Below are 15,617 nucleotides of genomic sequence, written 5' to 3'. Positions count from 1 at the left end.
TACTTTTATCCAGATGTTCCTTCTCAGGGTGGGATATGAGGAGTGCACCTGTGCGCACCAGAGTAGCAGCAGCCAGGGAGGATACCCTGCCATAACATGTGTCTGTGAAACACATACTTTCTCACTGAGGAAATGAGCTTATTTCAACAAAAATGGGAACTTCAAAAGATATATATGTAGTGCTGGGGAAAATGAAGCATCTTTGCACTTAAACTGTGTAGGGTGATTAATTTAATATGCCATATCCCTCATGCACACATTCTTCTTCTTTGCCAAAAGCTGAATGTAATTGGAAGCCTATGAACGTCCATAGGTGCCAGACAGCTTAAAATTGAGATCCTATGAAATACAAACAAATTGAAATATTTGTCTCTTGTGTAAGTGAGAAAAGTTACTAAGCATTAAATACCAATTGCAAGAAGAATTATTTGAGATGGCCAAAAATGAAACTGTTCTTGTGTGGAGCAGGAGTCTAACTGGAATGACTTGGACAAGCAGGTTCTGCTTTACACAGTGGTTTGGCATCCCCCAGGCTGGTCAGTGTCACAGCAGCTTCCTCAAGTATTAAAAGATATAATAGTCTACATAGGTACCCTCATACACGTGAATTGCATTCAGACACCTCATTTTCTTTTCCAGATGGAGGTAAGCCATACTGTTACAACAACATTTCTGTTGGTGTGGCTGTGTCCACATAGGAAAGGCAATGGTTTAGCTAGATACAAGCAGCTTGTAGACGCCGACAAGCTCCAAGATGAGAAGAATATCAAGTCTTGATACTATTTTTACTGTCAGGGCACTCAAGTTGTTCTTTGACCCCCCTGTATTTCCTTTTTACTTTCAGTTTCTCCTTGACATTTTAGCTTCACCAGAGCAGAGTTCAAGGGTATTTGAAAGGCTCAGATGATGTGGCTTCTATTGTCTACTTTGCTGAGAGTCTGCCAGGTGTTTTTTGCTTTGCCTCCATTTATCATTGCTCCTTTTTAATTCCTAGCTGTTATGCTTACAAGATCTTCAGTACAGTAACTATTCATAACTATGTGTCATTAAAATGCCTAGGACACTAAAATGCTGGTTTTTTTGGTTTTTTTTTTTTTTTTTTTTTTTTTTTCCAAGGAGATGGGGTAGTATGGCTACGTAATAGCATAGGAAAATGATAGCTAAAATTAGCCAAGTCCTAAAAATAAAGGAAAATGTATTTTTTTAAAAAGAAAATTTGCGTTTTACAGGAACTGTGACTTGTGAAAAGAAAAGAAAAGAAAAGAAAAGAAAAGAAAAGAAAAGAAAAGAAAAGAAAAGAAAAGAAAAGAAAAGAAAAGAAAACTCCTCCTTTATGGAAACACAACTATAGTATTTCCATTTTTGGAAATGCATCTGCTCAACATTGACGTATTTTTGAGTGATCTCTTCTGACCCTACACTGCCCTTTTTTGTTTAGCATCCAATTCCATCAGCCCCTTCAAAATGTGGTATTCCCCTAAACTACCATTAGGTTGAATAATACATGCATATGATTTAATCCAAGCTGTCTCCAGCAGTTAGTGGTCTTCTGGAGAGTATCCAGATACTGCTTGAAAAGAGATAACTGGGAAAGAAATAAACAATTTTGCTTGACGAATGGACCAGTGTATCTTTTGTCCCAACCGTCTTAGTCTAGTAAAAAAATCTTGTTCAAATGCAATTATTTTCTTAGAGATGTAAGTAGTAGTTTTTTCTTCTTCTGTGATTCTCAAAGCTCGGTACAAAAGCAGCATTGTTATCCCAGTTAAATGGAAGATGCAACTGAGGCAGAGCCTGTGGGGTAAACTCAGTAGAAAGCTATAAGAGAACCCCAGGTAGCTTGAATTATTGGGCTGCCCTCAGTTATTAGTAAGATTCTTTTCTGCATTAGCCATCTTTTCTGTAGAATAAGAAATGTTTCAGCTGAGATGGTTAAATCTTGCCTAAAATGGAAGTACTGGATGATTCTGGCTACCTGGTGGGAAGGCGCTGACAACTTCCCACTCTGAGAGCAGGGAATGTGAGAAAAATAAGTGGCTAGTTCATTTTTTGCAGGGAAAGCACTGAAGCATCACTGTGGACTCGAGAAGATTCATATTCCTGAAGTGATTTTGTACGCTTGTTTTTTAGGCTCACTGTTTAGTTACATAACAACATATGCTTTCCCTATTTACCATGTTAAAATAGGCTGAGATAAACTCCCACTGCAAATGATACAACGCTGACGTATATTGCTGATACACTGATGTCTTTTTCCACCAAAGTCACATAGCTGCTGCCTCAATCTGCTGTGAAATGTCTGTAATCCCAGAGCCATAAAGCATAGCAATGTGCAAGAAACTGAACCAAAGAAAAAGCATCTGCTTGACAATCAGTACCTGGGAGATTGCCCCTTAAAATGTTGGTAGCTCCCCCATCTTCCCAGTGAGTATTTTGGGTTGGAAGAAATACCTCAGCTAAGACTGAAGACCTGAATGCTGTTGGGCTGGAAATAAAGCTTTTTGTAATGCTAAAAGAGAGGGTTTTTTTTTTTGTTGTTTTTTTGTTTTTTTTTTTTTTTCCCTGAAGGGCACTGAAGATTTATTTCCAAATCGTTTTTGTGGCATTATTAGAATCTTTGCCTTTGGCAATAAGAACTTTGCTACACACCTCACCTGCTTCCACAGCGAGGAAGAAGAGGTAGTTCTATCAGTTTCTTTTGGAGGGCTTATCTGACTTCTTCCAAGCTGGACAGTGCAGTGCATGTTACTGCTGTGTGGTGTGCAGATGATTTCTAAGAGGCCCCAGGATGAAGAAGTGTCCCAAAACACACGGATTGTCAATAGCACGGATCAGTCTGCACTCATGGCAGATGTCTTACACTCAATAGCTAAGGGAAGGAAAATGTACCACCCAGAACCTGTCAAGCATAAGATTGTCTGCGGTGTATTAAGAGCTTTAGAAATAAAATACCAGGTTGTGATAGAGGTTTGCTTTATGTGAAGTTTCTCTCGTCAAAATAATTTTGAGGAAGAATTGTTTTCCTTTTTTAACACTCGTTTTTGACATTTCCGAAATGGAAAAGCTTTTTGTTGTTGTCAAAATGACTCTGTTATGAAATGTAGATGTAGGTAGAGTAAGGAAGGTGTTATAATGAATACATGTTAGGAGTTCCTGCAAATACTTCTACCTTATGAAATAAAACTGCAAGTTCTTGCAGATCTCAACCTTCCATGTCATAAACAAATGTGGAAATGGAAAGGGCAAATTCTCAGCTGTGCACCAGGATTAAAACAAGAAGCAGAGCCCGTCTCCCCTCACCACCATCCTGTATCCTCCCTTTCCGCAGTACATCTTCTACTGGGAAGATTTTAAAATTCAGCCAGCCACCAATGCTCAATTCTGGACCTGAAGCCAGTATGATATTGAGGACAAAAGGAATCTTTTCTCTATTTAAGAAGGAACGGTGCCCTTTTCCATCTATTCAGAGGTTTGCACTGCTGCTTAAGAGCCCCAGTGGAGATAGATTGGTGGGCAGAGAGCAGGTGATAAGGTTAAAAGTGCACGATGGCTGCTGTTTATCAGTCGGATATCAGCAGTGCGGACGTGCCTATGTGTATTTGGATTCCAGACACGTACATTCAAAAACACGTATCAACCAAAGGGCTACTCAGAACTCTCAGCAAATTTACCTTAAAAGCACAGTAGAGCTGCTGCATTGGGTTGAAAAGGGGTGCACTGAAGAAATGAAGTCCGGAGAGAAGTGAAGCTGAGACTTCTGTGCACTTATTTCATACTTTCTGGCTCCTCTGATTTAGCCTAGTTCTGAACCTCTCCCTTCTCTCCCCCTTCCCATGAGCCCCATGAGGCCTCCCTGACCTTACAATCCACCCACGGTTTCCATGTTACTGTCATCCTCCTTACACTTGACTGATGAGAAATATGTGATTATTTAACACATCATAAAAACAGCCAGAGCAAATGAAGGAGAAATCTGGAAAGTATTTTTAGAAATCTGTAAACAATCATTTCAATTCAGCTATTCAAAGCTGTGCACACGTTAGCTTATTAGCTGTTGAGCTGTCAGATGTTCTTTGGTTCTTTCACCTTTTTTAAAACAAAATTAAGAAACGCTTTGTTATACTCCCAGCCATTTTGTATGTCATAGACTTCTGTTTGCAGAAACAATTTCTTTTTTCTAGCTAGAATAAACAGAGAAGGTTTTTCTTCCCTGTGACTGCACATCATTTCATTGGCTTCAGAGGTTTGACAAGCAATGATTCACTGACATTCCTGGTGCGCTAAAAGGCTTCTCGAGGCAACTTGGAGCACATGCATCTGTTTGTTGTGTACAGCTCAACATCAACGTCAGATAAGCAGGAAGGAGGAGGTGAGAAAGAAGAAGCTGTAAAACTTTTCTGGAAAGATGCCCAACGCAATGGTGGGGCGCACATTGCCAAGGCTCTCTGCTGTGCAAGAGGCAGGGGTGTTTGTTACTCACCATGGTGTGATTTAACCAGGATGGAATGACTCCATCAAGGCTTTTGGGATAAACCAGCTCTCGGTTGTAGGTATACAGGATCCAAAAGGATATAGAAACAAACTGGAAACAAAACACAAAAGGGAAGACTTTTCAAAAGGAGAGAAGTGGAACTGATGGGATTTGGATAGAGCTTTCTTTTTTGAGAAGGTAAAATATCTCCCATATGAAAAATGGTGGTGTTGCCGCATAATCTTATGTATCTCGCATGTTACAACATAAAGAATTTACACTGAGGTGCAGTGTTCTGTGCTGATAATGTGAGAAAACTCCTTTTATAAACTGACAGCACTGACATTTCTGTGGAATGTGTGATTAACTTTAAATGTTTCTTCCCTTTGCAGATGGGATTTTTTTGATGGTCCAGAAGTTATCTTTGAGAGATGTGCTGTCAAGCCACACTCCTCGGTACTGAAGTAAAAACAGACCTTGCTAAGGCAGCTCACCTGAAACTTACTCTACCTTCACACTTCATAAGCTTAATCTCTAATTTTCAGGTGTAAGCAATGTGGTGGGTACCCATCTTTTCCAATAAAGGAGAACTGAAAAGGAGGAAACAAACTCTGGTGTCAGCTACCAAGAGCTGGAAGCTGATTTGCTGTTTCTTGTCCTGGCTCTGCATTTGAGCATACATCATGTCACCTGGAAATATGCTGGAAGAATGTGGCTATGTTGTGCCTCCGTGCTGGTGAAGATGCATGGGGGATAGGACAGCACATGGTGAATATCGCTGTGCAGAGAAGATAAATTAGCCCATCCCACAGTCTCCATCCCTGGCAGAATTTCTTTAGTGAGCCAGCTGGCTGAGCTGCTTGGGGACAAGACTTAAGCAATGTTTCTCAGCCCTGTGAGATTGAGAGGTGACTACAGGCTTCACTCACACACAGTGGTACCCACATGTTTAAGTATCCCATGGGTTCTAAAACTCAGCATCAGACTCCTTCACCAGTCTGTGAAGGAGTAGGTTGTCCATGGTGAATCTGATGTAGGCTATGACAATAATGTCCTGTGAAGCTGTATCTCTCTGGTGCTTATTGTAAGTCATGCTGGAGTCAGGGAAGGAGGTTTGAGGTGTTGTTGTCTCCCAAGAACCCTCTCGTTCTCCTGGCCCATGCTGCCCTTTTGAGAAATGCCCTAAGTGGATCATTCCAAAGCTATTTGGGACATAAGATTAACAGAGGGGTTAGACTTCACCCTTTGGGGTCAATCTCTGTTCATTCGGGGACAGCAAGCCTAAAGTTTTCACAAGAAGCTTTGTATTCAATCATGGACACTAAAGGCTTATACTGTCTGCTCTGCTAGGTGGTCTAAATCTGTTTTCAAATGGTAAAAGAAGGTCTAAAATCCTTATTTGTTTGACATACATGCTTGTTTTTCTATTCACATCTATGTAAATGTTATTTTTATGTACAGAATTTACTTACTGTGGACACTGGAAAAGCCAGGACGCTGAAAAGAAGGTCTCTGCTGGAAATTACGCACTTAGCACATCGCAGTTCCTTAAGTAGCCTCAAGACATCAGCCAGGAAGGACACCCCATAGAAGACAGCCTGCAAAAACTAAAGTAATTACATCTAATGAGGGAAACTCATCCAGCTTTAATTAGCATGTTCCTTACTGAACTCCATTCTTGCTCTTCAGGGAGCTGTGTTGTTCGCGAGCTGCAAGCCCGCGTGAGGGAGATAGCTTTGGGCTAAATCTTTTTTACTAACTGAAAGTGATTAAATAAAGTAGTTTGGGAGATAACTTCAACGGTATCTCGTTTAACAGACTAAACAGAGATGTGTCATGTGATTCGGATCGAGGAATGGGAGGACATGTTGAAAGCAGCTCCATCGCGCCTTATATGTTAATGTTGTTATGTTCAGTGTATCAGAGGAGGAACAGAAGTAAACAAAATTCGGGATATGCCAGGAGATGTTTCCTGTAAGGGAACTCCTTGATAGCTTCTCCCATGGTTTAGTCAATGCGGGGTCTTCTCTCTGGGTACTCACAGTGCAGCTGACCCCAGGGCTGTAGGAGCCAAGGAGTTCAGAATGCTCTAGTATGAAAATCAGCTGCCGAAGTCACCAAACCAGAACCTCTGTTGCTTAACTCAGGGAGATTCAGGGAAGTATTTCAAGTGCTTGAAAGCAGAGATCCAGACTTTACTAACTAACACCGAGTGCATTAAAACATTTATGACTAATGAATTTTGGAGTGCGTGTGGGATGATTTTCCTTATAAATCATATGCAAGTTATGAGTGTAGGGCTGCTTAGGAAAGATGGTAGGAGGATTTTGTAAACGATCAGGTAAGTGCAATGTGACAAAACAGAATTCTGCAAATTGCGTGTGAAATTGTGTGTGAAATTGTGTATGAAATTGTCGGAATATTGTGGTTTAAGCCAATACCGCTTTTTCTGATTACTTTGTTTTCTTTCACAGTGCTATGCAGCAACTCATGCTGAACCAGATGTGTCAGACACACAAAGCCTAGCAGAAAAAATCTTCTCCTGCTATCTCGCATTCAGACAGCTGAGTCTAGTTTGGTTCTGTTAATTCATGGGGTAGCCTCTTCTTTAAGGCTAGAGTGAACTAAAGTGATGCAACGTGGGGAAATCAGCCTACAGCAAATTCTGGACTAGCTAATGATGCTCAAATGCTGTGTTACAGCTTTCAGGATGAGATCTCTTTTGCCATGATCTTATTCTGAATCAATGTTTATTTCGAGAAAAGTATCTGAAGTTGTTGCTGATTACTTCATTCGTTTGTGAAGGAGCTGAGAAGGGTGGTGCTTGGGAGGGGACAGAATTAGTGCAACACTTCTCCTTCCAAAATCCCTGTTATGAAAAGGATTGAGGGAAGGAAGGGCTGATTTCACCATACCCATCTTCACACTAGGACTTCTGCAAGTTTTGATAGAGCATTTTAGAGACTAAGGTGCCTTGCATGAGGCCACTCAGCATGAGGTGATGCATCACCTAGATCAGCTGCAAAACCTTATGTTTCCTCTGTAGAGCATAAAGTGAACAGCTGCATTTTTAATATAAAAATACACACATGGTTTTGTTTAACGCCAAGGTGTCTAATCCAGCTCTTTAAATGTGGTTCCCAGCACAGCTTCATAGAATCGTAGAATGACTTGGGTAGGAAGGGACCTCAGAGATCATCCAGTTCCAATCCCCTGTCACAGAGAGGATTGCCACTCAGTGCCAGCCAGGGCCCCATGCGACCTGGCCTTAAATGCCTCCAGGGAAGGAGCATCCACAGCTTCTCTGGGCATGAATCTGAATCCACTTGGGGATTCAGCCCTCCAAGTCATGGTTCTGGTTCATAGAAGTATATGCCAGGGTGTAGTTTGTTTAAAGCTACACACATGCACAACCCAAACACATGTTCGTGTGCTTGGCTTCACCAGGACACCAAAACCAAATCCTCGAGGAGCTAAGAAAAGCCTGGTAATAAACAGAAGCTCTTGTTACACCCTGTAGAGCCAGCAGTAACTTTCTGTAAAAAGCCTGAAAAATGAGTATGAGGGTGGTGACAATCTGGTGACACATAATGACTAACGACCAATAAAGCTGTTAGGGAAAGGCATGGTTCCCAGAGGATGGGGCTATTATTATCTTGTTCATGTTCAGCCTTATATTAGTCATGGGACAGAGAGAGGCTTCACCCTCCCCATGAACCTTCAAAATTAATTAAAATAAACATATCTGAAAAGAAACAGAGAGTTCCAAAACAGTCATGTCAGTCTGTTAAATATTCTCTCTTATTTAGGGGAGAAGAATGTTATCTTCTGAATGGAAAGTACTCATCCAAATATGTAACCCGATCCATTTCTCTAGCTGAGCACTAAGAGCATCTCCGGGAGAAGTCTAAATTCTGTCTCAGCAGCTCATTTTATGTACTGCTTATACCTCGACCCACGTCCATCAGGGTGAATTCAATGAGTTTTCAGTCACTTTGTGATCACCTTGTATTTTCAGAAGCAATGGAAAGACATACAAATAATTTCCAGAGCAGAAAACTGAACCTAGCAAAAACCATCCCTCTGATAGGATGGGCCAACAGTGACTTAAATCAGAGCTCCCAGCTTGCAGTGTCTTATTAAAGTGGTCTTATTACTGAAAGAAAAATGTGTATCCAGATCTAGTAGCCCTTCACTAATGGACTAGATGACCTTTAAAGGTCCCTGCCAGCTCAAACAGTTCAATGAGTGTTGAGAAACATTGGGAAAATGTTGAGATTTAAAAAATAATTTTAAAAAAGACATGAAGACATGAAATTATTCCAGATGTCCTGTGAATTTCCCAAAGATCAGAAGCATTCAGCTAACTTAACGATATATATAAGTTGTTATAATGATAACAACTAACCCAAGGGGAAGAATATGGATATGACAATCCCTTTTGGAGAGATGTTGCTTCCTTTTGCAGACCCTATGCAACTCCATGGTGCTGTGGAAACCCTTCATTTGCCAGATCCATTTTCCATTTTTCTATCCACTTCACTGATCAAAGGAGTGTTTCTGTTTAACCCATTAGATGTTACAGTCAACATTTAGTGCAGACACATGTGCCTACATATATCTGAAAAATAGGTGCACTAAATGCAAGGTCTATTATGAAATGCGTAAAAAAAGCTTCTAGAAGAAGTGAAAATGTTTCAGTGATAAGAGGCAAAAATGTATGGACTAAAATGGGGCAGGAATGCAATTAATGGTTTTTCAAGGTTCAGTGTGCTCATTGTTCAGTGATTTATGAATAGATTTATGGCAGAGAGCAGACTTTCATGAGCTCATCTATTTCAGGCAGTGAATGATTCTGTTTGTGTTCTTTTGTATCACAGACAAATAAATACAGAACTGCTTTTATCTAATATTTCTGCTTGTTCACTAGTCAGCCAATTAACTCCTTTAGTGCAAAACCCACTTTCCTTTTTTCTTTATTTCTACAAATATATATATATATATATTGTTCCCTTTCTCAGTTTTCACTGCTATGATCACTAGATGGATAAATGAAAGTGAAGGAACGTGAGAGCTGCAGCTCTCCTGGGAGCACCACATGTCTGCATTGTACACAGTGCTCGAAGAGGACCGTATCTAGAAGAAATTCCTCCAGCATCCCTCCAGCAGAGCTGGGAGTCAAACTGCATTCCCATCTCCTGGAAATCATCATGTTTTCACATATTTCCATAGCAGATCAGAGCAAGCTGGCCACAGCAGCTTTCTGCTGGATTGAATTTAGTGCCTTTTTAAAGTGCAATTCCAAACTGGTAGGAGGGATTGTTTGGGAAAGTTTCCGAATGATGCTAGAATCCAGGCAATCATGGCCTGGCAGGAAAGAGGTAGAAGAGCTGAACCAGAGCTCTGCATGGCTCTGGGGAAAGCTTCAAGGGCACAGCTTAACATGGCGGCTCCTCTGCATCAACACAGTGTGCTGGGAGCCTCTCAACTCTTCCATGGCACTGTGCTTCCTGGCACCCTGAGGCACTCCTGGGCCTATTCCCAGCTGTGCAGGAGCACAGCACAGTGGCTGTTTGTGGGCAGTGGCATAGGGAAGGAGTTATCTGGGTAACCACTGATTTTTTACAAGGAAATGCAATGCTGGGGACGTGTACCTTAGAGGTGGGCTCTATCCCATGCAGCAGAGTTAGGGTGTCAGGCAGCTTCTCTGAGGCAGAAGGGCTGCCTACCACAGAAGAGGAATTTTGCAGCCCATCACTACCTCCCTGCTGGCTGACAGCTCCCTCGTAGAGTTGGTACCAGATCAATCCATGGTTAAAGACTGGAGATGAAAGACTGAAGAAGTGGAGCAAGGGTCCCCACTCACAGAGATTTAATGGGACCGGAGCTGCTCAGCAGATTCATAAATGAGCTGGGGAAGGGAGTGAATATGGAGGTGGTAAAGCTTCATAAGTCTTTTTCTAGTATTATTATTTTTTTCCTGTTGAAGCTAAGCCTGACTGTGAAATTGCCAAAGAATCTCAGGACACTGCTAGATCAAATAGAAAGGCAGAAATCAGTGTGTGGGTAAATGCAGTGCAGAGCATTTCAGGATAAAAAGCATCTTTAGTTATATGTCTTGAAATGGTGGGCTCTAAATTAGCTATGGCCCTTCAGGGAAGAAATCTGGGGCTCAATGCAGACAGCTGCCTCACACTGCTGGCTCCTTGCACAATGGTCATCAGAAAAAAGAAACAGAAAGTTAAGAAACAGACTGGGAAACACCTTTAAGCCACCGTACATATACGTGTGATGTTCTCAGAGCTCAACCACTGTTCTACTTACCCCTTCCTGGAACTAGAAAGCATAAGGAGAAAGGCAACAAGGAAGTTTTAATGAAAGAAGTGGCCCTTTGTGAAGATAGATGAAAGAAGCCGAGACTTTCAGCTTGAAGAAAAGAATAACCAGGGGAGGAAATCTCGTAGAGGTCTGTTATGGGTAGCAAAGAGAAAGTGAACAAGGACGGACAATCAAATTGTAACATAGCAGTAAACGGGCACCCAATTCATGGTGAAAATGAAAAGCTCTTTCAAAATGAATCGCTCTTTCACACAAGGCATCGTATTGTGGAACTCATTGTCACGGGACATGGAAGGAACGAGAGGTATAAACAGGTATGATTTTTGTTTATAGAGAAGCCTATAGAGAAGTAGGCTTTGCATAAGTACTGGCTATCTCAGCTTAGGTTTACCTTCTTGGCTGGGTAAGTCTGGATGCCACTGGAAGCTGCAAGCTGAGAGGGCAGAACTGCGGAAAGATCATTTTGTACCTACACACAGTCTTGTCTTTGTGCATGTAGCCTTTCCCTGATCAGCCACTGGATACTAAGTTCAAGGGAACCCAAATACCCATTCCAATGGATATTTCTGCTTCCCAAAACGCTGCAAGGGGGGCGCTTGTTTTCTCTTCTAAACTTAATGCTTTAGGGGTTTGTGGCATACAGGGTGGTAGATCTCAATATAACTGTGCCTGGGGGTGCAGGATGGAGGCGCTGCTTTGACTGAAGGCATGGCTGGTGCTTTAATGGGGACAGCTTTAATCCAAAAAAACACAAAGGAGAGGAGCTGGGCACACAGGGAGAAGCTTGTCCACGACTCAACTATAGATGTTTTAGGCTACTGACAGATGTCCCAGCATGAAATATTGAATATCCATAAGGTAGTTGAATCCTGGCCATTTGATTGATGGCATTTTAGAATAAAATAAAATAAAATAAAATAAAATAAAATAAAATAAAATAAAATAAAATAAAATAAAATAAAATACACTGAAAATTTCACAAAAAATCTAAGTGTACTGATATGAAGATAAGTCAGGAGCAAACCACTCATGTGTCATCCTGACTGAAGTAAAACACATACCCTCATCCTTCCATTTGGAGCTTGCAACTGACTGCTCCTTGATGCCCAGGCTGGTATCAGCCACTCTGTGTGCCATTAACTTGGTTGCAAATATTTCCTTGAATAACAGAAAGAGTGAGGCTGGAAGGGACCTGTATTTCCCAAATCCCTGAGGGTGTTCAAAAGCCCTGCTTGAAGCTGGGGACGCCTTAGGCTTCCAATGAACACTGCAGCGAGGTGTCTCCTTCTGAAGAGTAAAATTAAAGACAAATACATCCAGTGCCAGGCTTCCAACTGATACTTAACTCTGACTGTCACATAGAGCAAACAAAAGACCAAAGGGACCTCCATCCCCTCGGTCACCTTCAGGTTAGCTGAAATCTGTCACCTGCAGGAACTCTCTCCCTCTGCTCAGCTTTTCCACCCCGCTGCTGCCATCACCACGAGTCATTGATGAACCTCTTGGACTGTGAACAAGTACTCAACCTCAGAATATCTCATGCGCTCTCATTTATGTCTGCTTCATATAATGTCAGCATAATAGCAGAACCAGAACGTATTATGGTCTACATTTTTCAGCGTAATTTTAGGAAATGCAGCAAACAGTTGACAGCACTATTAAAACACATGTAATAATGTCACGAGCATCTCTCCGTAGGCTGGAATTTCTTCCCCTTATGTTCTGAACTGATTTTCAAAGTCTGAACGCTTAAATTAACAATATGCCATGCTTTGTTTCACCCTTGCTCGAATTTAAAGGAGATGCAACATATTAAAGAGTGGAAGTCAAATTGCAAGCAGCGTGATAACGTGCATTGCTGTTGCTTAACTAGTAGTTAAGGGTTAGATTGCATGCATCAGTTCTGCTGGACACACTCTACTTTATGCCCTGCTTCTCTCTGGTAGCTCATCTTTCACAAAGAGGCAGCTTGCTGTGGAGTGCTCACTTTTCGGAAGCCAAGCAGCTTGCCAACCAATGCTCTTTCTGTATAAAACCTGTGACTACATTTCACTGCACAAGCACAGGCACCCACTGAGCTCCCTTTGGGCTATAATCCGTTAAAGGAAGCAGTTTAACAGCAGCAAATCCACCAGCTGCATATGTCTTGAGGCACAGACGGCAGACAAACAAATAGACATATTGGTATCACTGTACAACACAATTTGCTTACCAGATTGAGGACTGTCAAATATTTCCACTGCCCACCGTAAAGGAACACTTCAGATGGCCGTTCTTCTGTTCTTAGATGTGCGAGCGAATAGAGGACAAAAAAATACCAGGCAAGAACAAGGCAATGGTACGCTGCGAGAGTAGAGATTTCCATGCTTTAGCAAAAAGCAAGTGGTAATCGGTCTGAAAGCAGCTTTTCTTTTAAGGCCCTCAGTGGCTGTGCATGGGAGGCAGCAGGGAGGGAGGGATTGTTGCCTCTGAGCAGACTCAGGCCTCTGTGTGCCACTTTATCACGTTGGTAGGAATATTCACGATGCTGTGAACCTTGCTTCTGTTTTTCCCCTTTTTACTGCAAAGAGAGGCTGGAGGGGGACGGGGCGAGAGGAAGAATAGGCTTACTCCCTGGATTTAAATGCCTTGCACAAGATTAGCATAGATTAGTTGCAGAGTTACATAAGTTTTTTGGTGGTTGGTTTGTTGTTTGGGTTTTTTTTAAATGAAGAAGTCTGGAGGGGAGCTTTGATACCGATTTTGTGTAGCTGACTGTGGTGCAAAGGAGTGAGTGAAAACAGGCACCGTTCTGCTCGCTTGTAGCTCCAGGTATAGGCACAGCTCTGATTCATTTTGAGCAGCTTTTGGGACTGCCTTCCCTTGTGCCGAAGGGAAACACAGTGCTCAGTGAAAGAGAAACTGAGTTGTTAATAGGCTGGGGAGGTGGGAGGGAAGTTGAGAGGATTAGTAGGCAAAGGTTCTCTGGGTTGAAAAACACTGTGTTGACATTTTTTATGGGAAAAGGCTCAGCCTCTTCCACGCTGCTGTGTGCAGCTGGAGCCCTTCATGAACAAAACCCCGGTGGGGATGGAGACACGAGGCATGAGTGTGGGTGACAACACCAGAGCACTGTGCAGAGCTCCTCACACAGCTGCTCCCCCAGACAACCTCTCCCACAGTGTGACCAGCTGGGGTAAAGGGGAGCAGAACTGACACTCACACCATGGACACGGGGTGAAGATCTCATGGAAATGCTCATTTTACCCTCCCCTCCTGCCCGCCTTGCCCTAATACCCTGATTAGCACTGGACATTACACCCAACACTTCCTATCTGGGCCCATATAATCACAGTGCTGCCAAGAGTAATTGCCACCTGGGTATTTTACCATGCTCGAGCCCTGCAGGATGTGGCTCCTCTCAACACTGCAAAGGCTTTCCTTAGTCAGGGCTTGGCATTGGCCAAGCACATTACATAAAATGATGTCTTTTTGCACTTCACTTGTCCTAGATGGAGCATTGAGCAATCTGCTGTGTTTTGAGTTGATCTGTTTTTTCTCTTGGATTTATTTTTCCCCTCTGATACTGGACTTAAGGCTCCATGTGGGTTGATTTGCTATGAACTCAGGCAGCGATTTGCATGTATGTTGGGAAATAGCCCTTTCAGTAAGACTAAATTGACCTCTCCCCTGGTTTGGAATACCCACATTCTAATACCCTAAACATTCCAACCCAAATGAGATATTTCTGACTCATTTAGGGAGATGGAGATGTAGATGTTTTTGTGGTTGTTTGATGCTGAAGGAGAGAAAAATATATATACAAGGAATATGTTTTTGGACACTGAGAGGCCATTGGCCTTTTCCAAGGAAATCCAGCAGAAAACAGTGTCCAGTTGCCTTCACAGACAGTCTGATGAGGGGCAGTGTGGGATGAGATGTAAAGGCCTCGATCTGCATCCCTCAGGCTGGATACTAGGAAATAAATTACTTTCAGAAGAGTGGTGATGCAGAGGCATAGGCTGCCCAGGGAGGTGGTGGAGTCACTGTCCATGGAGATGTCCAAGAAATGTGTGGGTATGGCATTGAAGGATAAGGTTAGCAAGCATGGTGGGGGTGGGTTAATGATAATTTCAATAGTCTTTTCCAACCTGAATGATTTTATGATTCATGAGCTTCTTCCTCTGCAGCTCATTAAGACATATTAAGACTAGTCCCTGCAACAAAAGGCAAGAGTAGAATAGGAGTATGGCATGGAAGGGCCCTTTTTATTATTGATTTGCATATCAAAGGCACCTGGCATTCAGCACTTAACAAGTTATCTTCACACCAGTCTTTCTGATGGATTTGCTACAGTGCAACTTTAAAAACAGGAGTGTCTGCTTTTGCTCAGCAGGTTCCTGAATTCATGCAAATAAATGTAAATGTATGCAAAATGGCAAGGTATGTTTTTCTTTTCTGGAAGATGGTGGCCGGTAGGGCTGAGAAGGTGTCAAGTATGGTGACAGTTATTTGATGTGGGCACCTGTCCCACAGACTGAGACCATCTGCTTTGTTTTCCCATCTACAAGAAGCAGGATACGTACCCTTCAGCCTAGATAAGGAACGTAGTTTGGATGCAGAAAAATCACAAAGAAAGGATGAGTACCAGGTATGTCTGAAGTCTCACACACCGTGATTCACAGTCTTCTTGTGCTGCCAGTGCAACACAGGGAGGAAATACACTGGAAAAGCAGTACATTATGCCTTCTCTCCATTGGGATAAACATCTATTCAACGTTCAGTGGAACAGAAAATTCAACCCAAAACTTATTTTTTTTTTTCTTTT

General features: G+C 42.2%; 1 protein-coding gene and 1 long non-coding RNA gene across 6 annotated transcripts in view; one reads left to right on the top strand and one right to left on the bottom strand.

Moving 5' to 3' along the window:
- LOC107309642 (uncharacterized) overlaps nt 1-12,453 on the top strand; it is a 53,164-nt gene extending 40,711 nt beyond the window's left edge. For all 5 annotated transcript variants that reach the window (XR_014942760.1, XR_014942759.1, XR_014942758.1 and 2 more), the window contains 2 exons: nt 1,230-5,239; nt 5,933-12,453. This is a non-coding gene — a long non-coding RNA (uncharacterized LOC107309642). The remainder of the gene's footprint in view (nt 1-1,229; nt 5,240-5,932) is intronic.
- The window catches only part of ADTRP (androgen dependent TFPI regulating protein), a 29,196-nt gene extending 15,500 nt beyond the window's left edge, over nt 1-13,696 (bottom strand). The window contains exons 1-3 of the mRNA XM_015854591.3: nt 13,023-13,696; nt 5,944-6,078; nt 4,481-4,582 (exon numbers count right to left, since the gene is read on the bottom strand). Of these exons, the coding sequence (XP_015710077.2) occupies nt 4,481-4,582; nt 5,944-6,078; nt 13,023-13,175 (390 nt within the window). The 5' untranslated portion in view covers nt 13,176-13,696. The remainder of the gene's footprint in view (nt 1-4,480; nt 4,583-5,943; nt 6,079-13,022) is intronic.
- Between the last annotated feature and the right edge of the window lie 1,921 nt (nt 13,697-15,617).

Source organism: Coturnix japonica, chromosome 2 (assembly GCF_054131305.1).
Source record: "Coturnix japonica strain WE chromosome 2, WE-NBRP24, whole genome shotgun sequence".
Classification (NCBI taxonomy): Eukaryota; Metazoa; Chordata; class Aves; order Galliformes; family Phasianidae; genus Coturnix; species Coturnix japonica.
The sequence above is the reverse complement of the archived record's forward strand: the minus strand, read 5'-3'. Positions and strand labels throughout refer to the sequence as shown.